Source organism: Astatotilapia calliptera, chromosome 3, assembly GCF_900246225.1.
Source record: "Astatotilapia calliptera chromosome 3, fAstCal1.2, whole genome shotgun sequence".
Classification (NCBI taxonomy): domain Eukaryota; kingdom Metazoa; phylum Chordata; class Actinopteri; order Cichliformes; family Cichlidae; genus Astatotilapia; species Astatotilapia calliptera.
In genome coordinates this window covers 19,799,541-19,815,116 of record NC_039304.1, presented here as the reverse complement: position 1 = coordinate 19,815,116, position 15,576 = coordinate 19,799,541, and the positions used below count along the sequence as shown (strand labels likewise).

The 15,576-nt window shown below is 38.5% G+C and overlaps 1 protein-coding gene and 1 long non-coding RNA gene across 3 annotated transcripts in view; both read left to right on the top strand.

The window, feature by feature from the left end:
* LOC113018834 (obscurin-like) overlaps positions 1-15,576 on the top strand; it is a 159,194-nt gene that overhangs the window by 47,245 nt on the left and 96,373 nt on the right. Inside the window, exons 13-16 of one of the 2 annotated variants that reach the window (XM_026162233.1) lie at positions 13,960-13,975; positions 14,055-14,146; positions 15,173-15,235; positions 15,356-15,415. In XM_026162233.1, coding sequence (XP_026018018.1) covers positions 13,960-13,975; positions 14,055-14,146; positions 15,173-15,235; positions 15,356-15,415 — 231 coding nt within the window. The remainder of the gene's footprint in view (positions 1-13,959; positions 13,976-14,054; positions 14,147-15,172; positions 15,236-15,355; positions 15,416-15,576) is intronic. The other variant, XM_026162232.1, reaches the window with a different exon arrangement.
* Positions 346-3,636, top strand: LOC113018866 (uncharacterized). Its single transcript, XR_003271880.1, has 4 exons — positions 346-365; positions 588-620; positions 3,134-3,187; positions 3,611-3,636. It is a non-coding gene; the product is annotated as an uncharacterized LOC113018866 (long non-coding RNA).

Here is a 15,576-nt window from a genome sequence, read left to right as displayed (position 1 = left end):
TAAAAAAATCATTAAAAAGACTTTATCATGATGCAAGTAACATTGCAGCATGATAATGATCCAGGGGACGCTGTCAGAGTAAAAAAAGACCTGGTAAGATATGACTTAAAGCGATGGAAAACATGTCACAAAACTGCTGCGGTCAAAGCTACAGGAGCTGTTTGAGCTTTGTGTCCAAAAGGGAAGGAAGCACAGAGACACCAATCAGAAGAAGAACCTGTAGAAAAACTCTGTCACACCCAAACAAAACACAACTTCTCTTTTTTTCTGCAAAGTAAAACTGTTTGTGATTATCTGAGGATCAGAGTGCAGCAGGCTGGATGTGACGATGGGGCTCTCTTTGCTCTGCATGATGGGCTTTTTCTGTAAGTACACGTCTGACATTGTTTGAAAGCCACCATTAATTAAGATGTTTCTGATCTCTGAGAATTAGTGAGTCACTGCTTAGAGCTTGTTTAGCAAACAGGAGAAATTTGGTGATTATTGTTCATCCCTAAATTTACAATAATCAATAATCAGAGTAAAGCCTTTAAAAAAAACTTTACTCTGAAGTATAATATCTGATGAGTTTTTATTCATTATTTTAGTGCTCAGTACAGTCATCTGTGGAAACGCTGAAGGTAAGAAACACTGTTTTTACTCCAGTTCATATATGTAGCTGTTATCTCCTACAATGCTCGAAATCAGGGGTGTCAAACCTACGGTCCACGGGCCACATTCGGCCCTCGATACAATTATTTCCGGCCTGCGAGCCAGTTATTAATGGACCCTCGGTATGTGGGAACTGAATCTTCAGCCCTGCTACGAATCCGTGCTTTGATGGGCGCACCATGTGGCCAATCGCATGCAAAGACAGGCTGGGATCATACCATTATGTGAAAGAAAGAAGGGGGGCAGACGTTCTGAAGACAGCAAGTTTAGTGGTACAGGCCAAACCATTTGCAACAACTACCAAACAGGTAAAACAGCAAATGATTAAAGTGCAGGTAAACAGAAATGTTTCTATTTTTCAGCATCTACTATAGAAATATAGTATAGATATAATAATGATGAGCTGCCAGAAGTTTCTTTCTATTTTTACACATTTGTTTCTTACAATTTAAGTCAAAGGGTGGTGCCGACAGGTTTCTCTCTTTCTCACAGCAGCTTTTTCTTCATCACGTAGAAAAACAGTTAAATACTGTAAATCTGTTCCTGTCCTTGTGTCTCTGCTATTGCCTCCCTGTTTGTTTATCACTGTTGTTGTCAAGTCCGTGTGTCTCAGGTGTAGGTCTCAGTGTTTCCTGTTTTACTTTGACAGTGTCCCATCCTGTGTTCAGTTTTGCTTCCTGTATTGTGTCATTATGTTTATTCCCCTCAGCTGTCTTCTCCGTGTGTTTCCTCATCACCATCTTGTATATTTATGGAATCAGTTGTCAGTCGGTTTTATATGGCGTTATTTTTGTGCCACTATTCTGACCGATCAAAAAAAAAGATTGAGCGCACGTAAAAAAAACTTGTGTTGCATTTTGAGGAGAAATTTATTTTGAGTGAAGAAAAACTAAATTTGAGTGAACAAAATTCATTGCTACGTGCAAAAAATGTATCTCAGTGTTTGCTATTATCCACACACACACACAACAGCAGCCCCTCTCGCTCAGTTTTTGCACTTGCGCTCGCTCACAATGTGTTGCTCGCGCTCTCAACATTTCTGCCCGTGCGCGCTCAACTCTTTCTGTACACCGTTATATTTGTGCCACAAAACCAGCCAATCACAGACTTGGATGCAAAAAAAATCTGATTGGCTGTTCTGGTCTCCAATCAGCTCGAAATGACGAAATGCAATATCCCAGAATCCATTTCGTCCAAAACTTAAACGAGGCAGTGTCGGAGGAACACAGAGTGTTTAAAATGATCATATTAAGAGTGTGCTGCCTTCATACAGACTAATTCTCTTTTCATGGATGTTTATCTGAACAGTTTACAGCACAGATTTACAAGAAGATGATGATTTGTGTGAGTAGTGCAGTGTATCTCACTGATATTGGCATGTGTGCTGCTTACCTCAGTGTACGCTTTTGTATTAACTCTTGGAGTTCTCAAAATCCTTGTACAAAGCTACATGGATAAAAATGAAAGGAAATACCAGATACTCCGGCTTCCTCCCACAGTCTAAAGACATGCACTTAGTGGGGTTAAGTGAATTGATTATTTTAAATAAGTGGGAGTGTGAATGTTTGTCTGTGTCTCTGTCTTAGCCCTGCAACAGACTGGCGACTTGTCCAGGGTGTACCCTGCCTCTCGCTCTATGATAGCTGGGATAGTCTATAGCCTCCTGCGACCCTGATAAGGATAAGCGGAAGAGAATGGACAAGAGTTTAAAGTGGGATTCAGCGTGTGGAAAACCCTAAAATCAGTTTTTAATGGCTCAGGCTATTTTCTATTGAGAGCTCCAGTAGATTTTCTTAATGTATGAGCTGTGATCAGCTGACTTGCTGCTCTTTACAGATTTATCCACCTGAATTCAGTCTGATGTAAGCAGACGTTTCATGAGTTGTCCTCGTCTCTACACTCACAGTACACTGTTTATACTGACTTTATATTGGACTGTCACTGTGCACCAGTCACACACTGGTCTTTCCTTTAAATCCATCACAGTACAGCAAACTAACCTGTTTATCCTGCACTAATCTGTAGAGGATTTTCATGCAGCCTTAAATAACACAGTGATTCTACCTCAGTTTGTTTTGCAGCATGCTTCACACTATGAAAAACACAATGTCAACATAAATACTCAAGTAAAGTACAGATAGCTTACGTACAGTAACAAAGTATTTGTACTTCGTTACTTCCCACCTCTGGAAATAAGTAAATTGTGTGATATTTGAGTGTAAAACTGAAGTTGTTTATATGATATTGTGTGTTTATGCGTTGATGTTCAGTGTCACAGTTTAGATTTGTGCACACCTGGTTGTGTTCAGTCACTCTGCTGGTAGAGTCTAAATATCATTTAATCTGTTTGGTAAAAACTAAACTTTTTATTGTTGATTTTTAGTCAAATTTTTACCAGGACACAAAAATATAATTACAATTAACAAGAGCAATAAAACCAGGATAGATTTTTAATGATAATGATATATTTTTATTTGATCAGGTCCTCCTGAGCCCACCGTGACCCTCCAACCATCCACGACTCAGATATACAGAGGTGAGAAAGTCCCTGTCAGATATAAGATTCAGGGATACAAGTTAAACGCATCTCCTCACTTATTTTATTTGTATTGCACAATTCATCCAAAAACAGAACAAAATACTAACAAAAGTAGTGTAAAACAATAATAAATGATTGTCCTCATTTTAGGAGAGACTGGTCTGCTATGTTAGCCTTTCTCAAACTGCTCGTATGTTTACTCATAGCAGCAGTTTTTTCACTGCGTTTATCTTTAAATCTCCAGCTCTGAATCCACCACTGGAGGTTTAACAGCATTGTTAGCAAACAACAGCTAACTGACAAGTAATGGATTATATGTTCATAAATGTATAAAACATTTAAAAAGTATAAAAACAACTTTTATTGTTGATTTTTTAAGTCAAATTATCAGTCTACTCATGCTATGTTTTATTTGATCAGCTCCTCCTAAGCCCACTGTGACCCTGCAGCCACCCTGGACTCAGATATACAGAGGTGAGACAGTCACTGTCAGATGTGAGATTCATGGAGGTGAAGGAGCTCAGTGGACGTATAAATGGAGACCAGCTAAGGTAAACACACCTCCAACATCCAATGAATACAGAATCAGCAGCGCTACTGAGTCTGACAGTGGAGGATACAGCTGTCGGGGCAGAAGAAACTCTTCCTGGACAGAGTGGAGTGACATCACCACATTGAAAGTAACAGGCAAGTTGGACATATTTCACACATTTTAATTTACACTGCATAATGTTTCATCCAAAGACACAACAAAATACTGTCTTTCAATTATACTGTTTTTTAGATTCATATCATAAGTACTCACATTGAAACACTTGGAAGGAAAAAAGATTTCCACATGTGGATTTATTGCTGCAGTTCCATCAGTTCTTTTGTTTTTAGCATTTTTACATTAATTTCTCTTCAGGTTTGACCTAAAAATACAATATAATTGTATCAGAGACTGGTCTGCTTTGTAAGCCTTTCTCATTACAGGTTTTACTTGGATTCTTTCCACTGATTGACGTTAATGAATACATTTATAAATGAATGAAAAACTAATGGTTTATAGCACTCTGACATGTTTCCTCAGTACGACACGCCCAAACACACACACAAGGGGAGAGCTTTTAGATCCTGTGCTCACTTTTTATCTCTGTTGTTTACACACACACACACACACACACACACACACACACACACACACACACACACACACACACACACACACTTCCCTCCATTCTGCTCCACTCTGACTCTCAGTCTCAGTCTGACTCCCCTCCTCCAGACCCCAGCAGCTACTAAAATAAGGGAAAAGGTCATTAGTGCGGCTGGGATCAGCTGTTTCTGCCACCCACTCCTTACTCTGTCCCCTGAACCTGCAGCTGAGCTCCAAACCACACCCACTACAGGTGTTCACGAGTGTCAGAATACCTCAGAAGAACCTGTAATGTAGAACAGGTCCATATGTGGATCATTTGTTTACAGTTCAGTTCATGAAAATCACTGAGAGGTACCTTGATCTGCTGCTGATGAAGTTTTTAGTAAACTTTGTTGAGCCCATGTGCTTGATGTTTTAAACTGTTTCCTGTCACATGTTTACATTCCTGCTTATTAAAAAAAGTCTAGTGCTAAATCCACTGGTTCAGAAAAGTTTGGACTTGGATTGTAAAATTACATGTGACCCTGGCATGTTGAGTTCTCTTAATGACTGTTTTTGTGAGGCTCAAACTGAATATCAGCCAATGTCCTCATATCACAAAAGAAATGCAGTCATGCATTTATGTCTTTTAGTAATAATTAACACAACAAAACTTTTTTATTGCTGATTTTCAACTCATATTGTCTACAGCATGCAAAATTATGACTACCATTAACAAGAGCAATAAAAACTGGGACAACTTTAATAATGATTTTATATTTAAGTTTGTTAATGATATTTTTTTAACAGCTCTTCCTAAGCCCACTGTGACCCTGCAGCCATCCAATACTCAGATATACAGCGGTGAGACAGTCACTGTCAGATGTGAGATTCAGGGAAATGAAGGAGCTCAGTGGACGTATGAATGGAGACCAGCTGAGGTAAACACACCTCCAACATCCAATGAATACAGAATCAGCAGCGCTGCTGAGTCTGACAGTGGAGGATACAGCTGTCGGGGCAGAAGAAACTCTTCCTGGACAGAGTGGAGTGACATCACCACATTGAAAGTAACAGGTAAGTTGGACACGTTTCACACATTTTAATTCCCAAAACACAACAAAATACTTTAAACAGTACTGCAGGTTTTTTTTTTAGTTTAGTATCCAAAGTCATGTAAAACAGTTTTTCCTTTATAAAAATATTCAGTCGTCATTCAGAGTCAAACATCCGGAAAAGAAAAAAAAAGTGTTTGTAACATCCATCCATCCATTCGCTTCCGCTTATCCTTTTCAGGGTCGCGGGGGGCGCTGGAGCCTATCCCAGCTGTCATAGGGCGAAAGGCGGGGTACACCCTGGACAGGTCGCCAGTCTGTCGCAGGGCTAACACACAGGGACAGACAACCATTCGCACTCACTTTCACTCGCACATTCACACCTAGTGGCAATTTGGATTGGCAATTTGGATCATCCAATTAACCTATCCCCACAAGCTTGTGGGGTGTTTGTAACATGAAAAAAATAAATGCAATTGTCATTGTCCCAGCTGCCTTGTGTCTGTGGCTGCAAACGCAGAGTTTTCATCACTGTTTCAAAACTGAATGTGAGCTAATGTCTTTCAGCTAAACTCAGGAGAAACTTTAAATGTTGCCATTGAATCTCCTGAACACATGCTGAACACACGCTGAACACACGCTGAACACACGCTGAACACATGCTGAACACACGCTGAACACACGCTGAACACATGCTGGACACATGCTGAACACACGCTGAACACACGCTGAACACATGCTGGACACATGCTGAACACACGCTGAACACACGCTAAACACACGCTAAACACACGCTGAACACATGCTGGACACATGCTGAACACACGCTGAACACACGCTAAACACACGCTGAACACATGCTGGACACATGCTGAACACACGCTGAACACACGCTAAACACACGCTGAACACATGCTGAACACATGCTGGACACACGCTGAACACACGCTGAACACATGCTGCCATCAGCTGCTTCTCTGCTGGAAAATCTCAAGACAATAACAAAAATATTTCTGGATTAATTGCAACATAAGTTATGAATCATTTTACAACATTTAAAGACAGGAAACCATTTTACATGCTTTGATTTTTCACACCCAAATCACTGAAACAGTCTCAGCAAACAATCAGATGAATGACTGCAGACAAACTCAAACACATCACATCACATCGAATCACATCACATGGGATTACACCTGTCCCACTGTTACACTGGCTCCCAGCATGTTTTCAAACTGATTTCAGGATTTAATTATTTGCTTTTAAGGTGCTTCATGGCCTTGAGTCTGACATGGAGTCAGTCACTTCCTTTTAATTCGTTTAAGTAATATATCCATGAGACGAATTCTCCAGTTTTACTCAACATGTTAATGTTCTTTGAACTGTGTTGCTGTTTTTCTACATTTGTCACTTTTGTTTATTTATTCTTCTGCTCCTATAAAGAGTTGTGAAATTTTGAGTTTGAAAAGTTTTGTATAAAGTTGTCATTACTGTCACGTCCTGTCTTTGGGGACTAGTCTGTTCTTCTGTTTCTCTTTCTGACAGCAGGATTACTTGGAGAGATGGAAATAGAAAAATAGAAGAACTTCAGTTTTGTTGTGTCTACTTTAAGATTGTGAGATTAAGGATTGGCCTTGACAGAGTAACTTCTTCAAGAGCCTAACTAATCCTGGGATTTAAAAAAAAGTCTCTCCTCATCCTGTTTCTAGATTTAATCTAAAGTGTTTTCTTGTTTATCCACACTGATTTGTTTATACACCTCAAAGATCGCATCTTTGTGAAAGTAAATCAGACTTAAGACAACTCATTAAAAAAACAGTAACTTTTTGTAAATAATAAATTTATTTATAAAGAATATAAATAAAAGATAACAGTACAAAGTAAATACTGATACATTTTACAAAAAGTGTTGTGTTACAGTTTAAAAGCAATAAATAATATTATTGTGACTTTGTTTTGATGTTGAGTCTTCAAACTGTTTGTCTGTGAATCAGCTGTTTTGCAGTGACTCTACTCTTATGTTATAAACAGCAGAGTTTTTCTGTGTCTCTTTTCCTAACTGGATCATTCTTATGTGAACAGTTCCCAGTAAGCCCACTGTGACCCTGCAGCCATCCTGGACTCAGATATACAGCGGTGAGACAGTCACTGTCAGCTGTGAGATTCAGGGAGGTGAAGGAGCTCAGTGGACGTATGAATGGAGACGAGGCCAGGTAAACACAGGTCATACATCCAATGAATACAGAATCATCAGAGCTACTGAGTCTGACAGTGGAGGATACAGCTGCCGGGGCAGAAGGGACTATATGTTAACAGAGTGGAGTGATATCATCACACTGACTGTATCATGTAAGTTGGAGATCTGTTTTATCAACATTAGTAAGAATCTGTTGTTCTTGCAGCTTTGTAGCTGTTTCATTTGTGCTGCTCTGTAACATATTTTGAAAAGCAGCTTTTTATTCACAGTGAAGAGAACAAAACATATCAGAGTAACGTCTCTGCTGTGCAGCTCTAATACATGAAGTGCAGAACAAATGCTGAACCTGCTTCAGCTGCTCCACCACATCCACTAAGAACAACAGTTACATCCAATATTTTCTCTTCTGTATTTGTGTTATTTTTATTTTTATTACTCCCTGTTGCACCAACATATGATGCAGTTACTTCAGTTGTTTTTAGCATGTTGTCTATTGTTGAAATGATCTTAGAGGTTTCAGGTTTTAGTTAAAGAGTCTGGTCTCATGACAAACACACACTGGATCTTTTTCACTTAATGAACTCTGAACTTCAGACGACAATATGGCCTCATTTTGTTTGACGCTGGTCTGTGCTGGTATGGTATTAATTTAGAGTAATTACATTTAATGAGTATAGAAATTACTCATAATCATCTCACAGACAAAACATTATGTGCAGCTACTTTCAGTACCATTGATATTTATTTAGAGTTTTTTTCTCTAATTGATCTTTCTGAGTTAGCTTCAGTAATTACTTCCTCCAAACCATCGATGTGTCTTTTAAAACCCATTCTGACACATCTGTGCACATCGACAGGAAATGTCAGCTTCCACAGCAAAAGAATATAAAACACACTTACTAGGTCTCATCTTAGCTATCAGAGGCTTTAACAGCAGATTTAGTAAAGAACACAAGGACATAGCATGCTAAGTACAATCAGATCATATTAACCTGGGTTACTTTCTCATTACAGATGAATTAACTAAGTCATGCTTCAAATTAATGAGAGTAAACGAACTATGCATTTATTAATTAATTTTAAATACACTGAAGTAAATTTTAAAAAAATTTGCTGTGCAGATCAAAACAGTATTTCAGAGTATTTTGTGTCACACACTTTGTTATAGCTTCACCAATAAAGTTTTGTGATATTTGATCATTCACATGTTTCCATGTTTAAATTGTTCTGATTCAGTCATTTTTACTTTTATGTTCTTGTTCTAAACTGAACTGCAGCCAAACCAAAGGCTGAACTGAGAGCTGATAACACAGCTGTTCCAGTAGGGGGCAGTGTGACCCTGACCTGCTCTGTGAGCCCATCATCATCATCACCATCATCATCATCATCATCATCATCATCATCATCATCATCATCATCTGGATGGAAATACTACTGGTACAGAGATGGGAAATCTTCTGAACCTGTGAGAAATGAACAAATCAGTGTCTCAGAGGGAGGACTCTACTGGTGCAGAGGAGGAAGAGGAGAACCAGTTTACTACACAGAGGACAGTGAGCCAGTTTGGATTGACACAACTGGTGAGCTCAAACTTGAACTTACCACAAAGCACTACATCTGATGGTAATTGTACCTTTTGTCATTCACGTGTTTTTATTGTACTTTCTTGAACATTAACAGCCTCAATCAGGCCTGTTGTGACTCTGCATCCAAACTGGTCTGAGATATACAGAGGAGAGACGATCACTGTCAGATGTGAGATCCATGGAGGAGACACTGAGTGGGATTATGAGTGGGAAACAAACAGCATCATAAAACCTCCAAATCAAAATGAATACAGGATTATTTCTGCTTCATCATTGATCAGTGGAAACTATCGCTGTAAGGGCAAAATGAAAAGTTCACAGCGTAAAACAACAGAGTGGAGTGATTCAGTCACACTGACAGTTTCTGACAGTAAGTCATATTTGCTTTAACCCTTGTGTGGTGTTCGTATTTTTGTTACTCAGCCAGTGTTCATGGGTCTGGTGGACCCGCTAGAGTTTTGGCTTTCCAAATTAACACTATCAAACAATTTTATGTTAAATTACTCAACAGATGTTTACTTCATCCCAATTACAAGACATATGAACAGCAAACATGGTTAATTTTTTCCCTTTACCTTTGTTAGATCACATTTATGAATTAATGTGCTTCTCGTTTTTCTTTTATATAAAATGTTATAAATAAATCAGTTATAATCAAGTGGAGTGAGTGGAAAGACACAACACATTTACACGTGAAAAAATAATTAATTGTTTAATTTTTCTTTTGAAAAAAACTGAACACGGGTCTCACAGACCCGAACACCATACAAGGGTTAAGCTGTTTGAACACTTTGTAAAATGTGTTTCTGTTCATATAGACTGAGATTATTATTCTTTGTATAAACTGAGCTCACTGTTCAGAGACTGTACTACATGTTCACTGAGAGAAAATCTTTGTTGAACAGATGAACCCCGTCCTGTCCTCACTGTGTCTCCATCATGGCTGAGTCCTGGAGCCTCAGTAACTCTGAACTGTGAGGTTGAACATCCGTCTGCAGGATGGAGCTTCTACTGGTATAAAGCTGTTCCTGATCTGAAAACATTCAACTATAAATCCTCCAGTTATGAGCTGCTACCTGATGGCAGTGGGACTGCACAGGACTCCTACATCATTCATGGACAGACACACACAGCAGGATATGTGTGCAGAGCTGGAAGAGGAGACCCAGAGTATCACACTGATCACAGTCAACCAAAGTTTGTCTGGTCTGCAGGTCAGTTTGTTTCTCTCTAATAAGTTGTGTCATCACTTTAATTCACCATTATTTTTCTTGCAGCGGCATGCTGACATTGAAATCTGATGTCCAATTACAATTAAATTGCATTAAATGATTTTATTTAAGTTTCCTCATAAGCATTAAATTGAATCTCATCCTTTCTCCCTACATTCAAGTAAACTGAGCTTCAGTCAGACACTTCTGTTGTTATTCAAATTCCTCCTTGTTTGTTTCTCACCGAGTTAAACAAGGAATGAATTTTGTCTCCAGGTCTTTTTAAATTCATGTTGATGATTAGAAAGTCTGTAAAGCTGGCAGCACTCCTGTGAAGCACATTATGTACACAGATGATCTCGTGGTCTTTAGTCCTCATGTTGTTGTGCTTTTGCTGTGAAAAATGATATCAGACATGATGCCCATAAAAGTGCTGTCATGATTTGTAGAAGCAAAGACAACAAACATTTAAGATCTGCTGATGTTAAACTGTCTGATAATGATCTGACTGTTTGTAGTAAGGTCACAAATGTCAGACATCTTATTACATGACAGATGGTGAAGATATTTGCTTGTGCAACAACAAACATGCACGCTGTGGACAAACTGTAGGAAAGCAGGTTTATAGAAACTTCTAATGTAGCTTCTAATGATGCTGTGAGATTATTACTGAGAGACCCAGATGGTTCAGTGAAATCTTTCCAGCTGCAGGAGTCACAACATTTAAATCTGTATTAACAAATCTCATTCATAGATTTATTTGCAGTTATGGTGGGTTTAGCAAGAACTATTTTTTTCACTGTGATCTTTTGAATCCTAACATCTGTGAGCTTTGTCTCTTCACTGCATGTTGTTTCCAGATGTTCATTCAGCAGCGTCTCTCACAGTGAGTCCTGACAGAGTGCAACACTTCACCTCTGACTCTGTCTCACTGACCTGTGAGGGAAACTTCACTGAGTGGAGAGTGAGGAAGTTCTCTGAGGATGGCCGACTCTCTGTCTGTAGGAGAATGACTGGATCCACATGTAACATCAAAGCATTAAAGTCACATACTGGAGTGTACTGGTGTGAGTCTGGATCAGGAGAGTTCAGCAGTGCGGTCAACATCACTGTACAGAGTATGTTATTATACATTTACTTCTTGGATCTGAATGATTTAGACGTCACATGAACATTGTCTCAGCTTTGCTCTATGTGAAGTAATTCTATGTGGCAAAACAAACAACAATGATCAATGATCATTTTCAGACAGGCACCAAAGCATCAAAATATTCTTGATTGTTGGTCTCATTTCACTCGATCTTTCTATAATCAAGTTTGTCAAAATATGCAGACAATATTTTATATATTCTCCCTTTCAGAATAAAGGAATAGGGAAACACGTCATGTAAAATAAAACAAAAAAAGTAAACATTTACAATTTCAACTTTAACCATTAAATAATTTCATAGTTTGACTCCTGGAGGGAGGATGAAGGGAGCATCCCAACTATATTTCCACTCCGCTTAATCAAATTTTGAATTTGGGATCTGAGTTTGACAGAAAGTTTGCCAAAACATGTAGTGATACCATAATAGATAACTGATTCAACAATCTCCATATAGAATAGTAACATGATGCATTTATTTACTCCATGGACCCTCGGCCTTCTAACAAAAATGCAAGTGCTGAATGATCCACATGATGAACCAACTGTAACTGAACATTTCAATCCTTAAATGTTGTCACTTGTTCAAACGTCTCTCCAGTCATTAAAACCAGGCTCTCAGAAAATCTCTCTGAAGTCAGCTCTGCATGTAGATCATGAGACACGACTCACAGCTTTTTCTAAAAGTGTGCACCAGCTGATGTGACTGAAACAATTGTGTGTGATTGTTTCACAGATGATGATGTTCCTATCCTGGTGAGTCCTGTTCATCCTGTGACTGAGGGAGCTTCTGTTAATCTGAGCTGCATTTTGAAAACACAAAAAATACTTTCCAATGTGTTTTTCTATCACAATGACAAACTTATTCAAAATGATACCCGAGGGGAGCTGAAGATCTCTGCAGTGTCAAAGTCTGATGAAGGTTTCTACAAGTGTCAGTACTCAGGAAGAGAGTCAGCACAGAGCTGGATGTCAGTTAAAGGTGAGCAGGATCAAAACGTGATGGATTTTAATGGATTTCATGCTTGAGAAGGAACATTAGATTGTCTGTTTAAAGGCTCGAAGTCACCTGGATCTATTTTGTCAGAACTATTATAAAATTATTATGTAATATTTCTATATTGTCAGGTTTAATATTGTTGTGATTCAGGACTCAAGTGAAAACAGCAGAGAATGTAATAAGTGAAGGTTTTTTTACTCAAACAAAGGATAAATAATTTAACACAACAGATTGTGAACTTTGACTCAGTCAACAAGAACAAAACATAAATGAACCTAAACTTAATGAGTGAGTCCTACAAAAACATCTTAACTGAGGTGAGAGAGACAGGCCAGAGGAGCGGACATAACAGCGTGAGGGCGGCAGATCTGTGGGAGAGGAGAGAGCAGTTAGGGCAGGAAATCTGAGGGAATGTGACAAGACAGAGAGTGTTCATAAAGTGGCTGCAACAATGCCTTACTTGGAGTCCAGACTAGCTGGGTTTAGTGGATGAAGGCAGAGGTCTGTGGAAACTGCTGAAGGGTGGGCAGGCAGGCAAGTGAGGAAGAGGCTCCGAGGGGGGCAGCAGTGGTGGTGAATAGGGGGGCAATGATCCAAGGCGGCAGGCGTCTGACTGGAGGTGAATGATGGCATGAAAACGAATCTTGAAGCAGGAAGAAACTGAAACAAGGGGAAAATCTGTTAGCATACAAATCTTATTTTCCTAGAAAGGATCCCAGCAGACCTGCCTGGTTACCTCACTGACGAGCTGCAGTCATGTTAACTATCCATTAACATTTGGCTACAGCCACCGAGGTCTTCAAGGTCAACTTTATGACTAAATAAATCCTTATAACACAGAAACTATGATTCTTACAAAGGTGTTGTGTCTTGTCAACATATAGAAAGTAATGTATAAAGATTTAAGATATCATGTTACGTTTGACCTCTGACCTCACTTTTACATTTCACATGTGCCCTTGTTGTCATGTTGAAAAAATCTGCCTTTGGACTTATTTTTACTGAACTACAAACTTCTCACAGTACAAATAAAACAAAATAAATACACTGAAAATACAATATTGTTTCCTTAAAAGTAAATATTGTCAACAGAGTGAGCTGCCTTAGCAGAGATTTGTGCTCTCTGTGTTTGTTTTATACTTTATTAATAATTAATTATTGTTTGTTGTTGCAGTAACTGTGTCAGGAGCTGACAGCTCTTCACCTCCTGTGTGGTTGATGGTTGGACTGGTTTGTGGAGTCTCTCTCATTATTATTCTCCTGCTCTTGTTGTATCGCTGCAGACAGTCCAAGTGTAAGAGCCTCTTCTTTTCATGCTGTATTAGAGAGTTTATTTACTACATGCACTTTAATTATTCATACATATACATGTATTCTGATCTCATGACACAAAATATCAGTGGAACAATTTATACATGACAAACATGTGTAATAACATTTGTCTCTTTCACAGATTCCTGCTTCACCAGGTTGGTAAAATACTTTTTATTATTATTTTAAACAAACATCAGTTACTTTTGAGTTTATTGTGTTTATTTCCTGTTTTAGGTCGATCCAGTCTGAGAGTCACAGTCCGGGCTCCTCCACAAATCATGGAGTCAACCAGAATGAAACTCATGAGTACAACTCTCTTCAACATGGTCAGTATTTAAACCATTTAAATAATATTATCATTATTAATATTGACTTTTCATTCAGTCTTCATTAACACAAACAGTTTCAAACAGGTTCAGTTTGTGTTCAGCAGTTTTTCAAAGGATCTTTATCAAAATCCAGTTGGACAAAAATCCAAACAGCCAAATGCCACATGAACATAAAATCAGAAACAAACACGAGTTTACAACCTGAGTGTATCTTTACTGAAAGAATCCACAGAGATGTTGTTTCCAACACGTTCTCACTCCCTAAGCGTAGTATTTTACGCTAGGTGACAAATCATCAACATTTTACGCTTTTGGGTACCCAACACGTTCCTAAATGACAACATTGGAAAAATAAGAAAACATGAGAACCGTTTGGACGCACTCTACACATGTTTGTTCATTTTCTTAAAATTGCTTTGGAAAACACTATTTCACTTTATTAAAGTGCTGGTTAACGTTAGGGATAAGGTTAGGTTTAGGGCTGGAATACATGGCTGGAATGTCTATTACCGCGGGACCGTCATTGCACAGGAATTCATCCATAACCCGGCGCCTACCATAAGAACGTGGATATGGCAAGCCATTGCGATATTTGGCCAGGATGGCTTGCCACACAAGGAAGGTCACCTTTCACAATCCTCAGGAACGCTGCGTGACAAAACATTGGTATGCTACGCCCCGGGAGTGAGAACAGCTGTTGTTTAATATCATAACAACACAAACAATAACAACATTATGGGTTAATGGTTTGAAAATATCTCATAGTTCTGGTTTTGACTTAAAGAGGAATATTTAATCTCTTTTAGGTTTTTATTAAAATGATTCATGTGACCCTGGCTTGTCTTTTTTTTTAGGTACCAATAACCTCTCTGAATATGTTATGCACGTGGAAGACAACAGAAATGGTGCAGTATATGTGCAGAAAAGCACAGAGCAGTTAGAGATGAAACTTGCTTTTGATTTAATGAAACTAATTCCATGTGACATGTTTACATTCCTGTAACTAAAATATGAACATTTCAGGATCAGATCAACATCAAGATGTCACATACTCTCTTATTGACCTTAAAAACCTTCAAAAGAAGAGTAAGTAAATAAAACACATGCAGTTTAAAAACAATAAATGTAAATGTAATGTAAAAATACAATAAATAAAGATTAAAAAAAATTATTTTCTTGTGTCAAATACTCTGATCATCTTCACAGGGAAGCATCATGAACCAGAGCAGAGTGCTGTTTACTCTGAGGTGAAGACGGGAGCTGCAGGTACAGTCACAACAGTCTCATTCAGTGTTTGTACTGAAATGTGTCATTTCATTATGTTGCAGCTAATTATAGGTCAACATGGAGTTTAATTATTCACTTATCAAGCTTACCTACTACACACTACCACTATACATCAGCAGAGTTAATCTGCAGTCATTTAG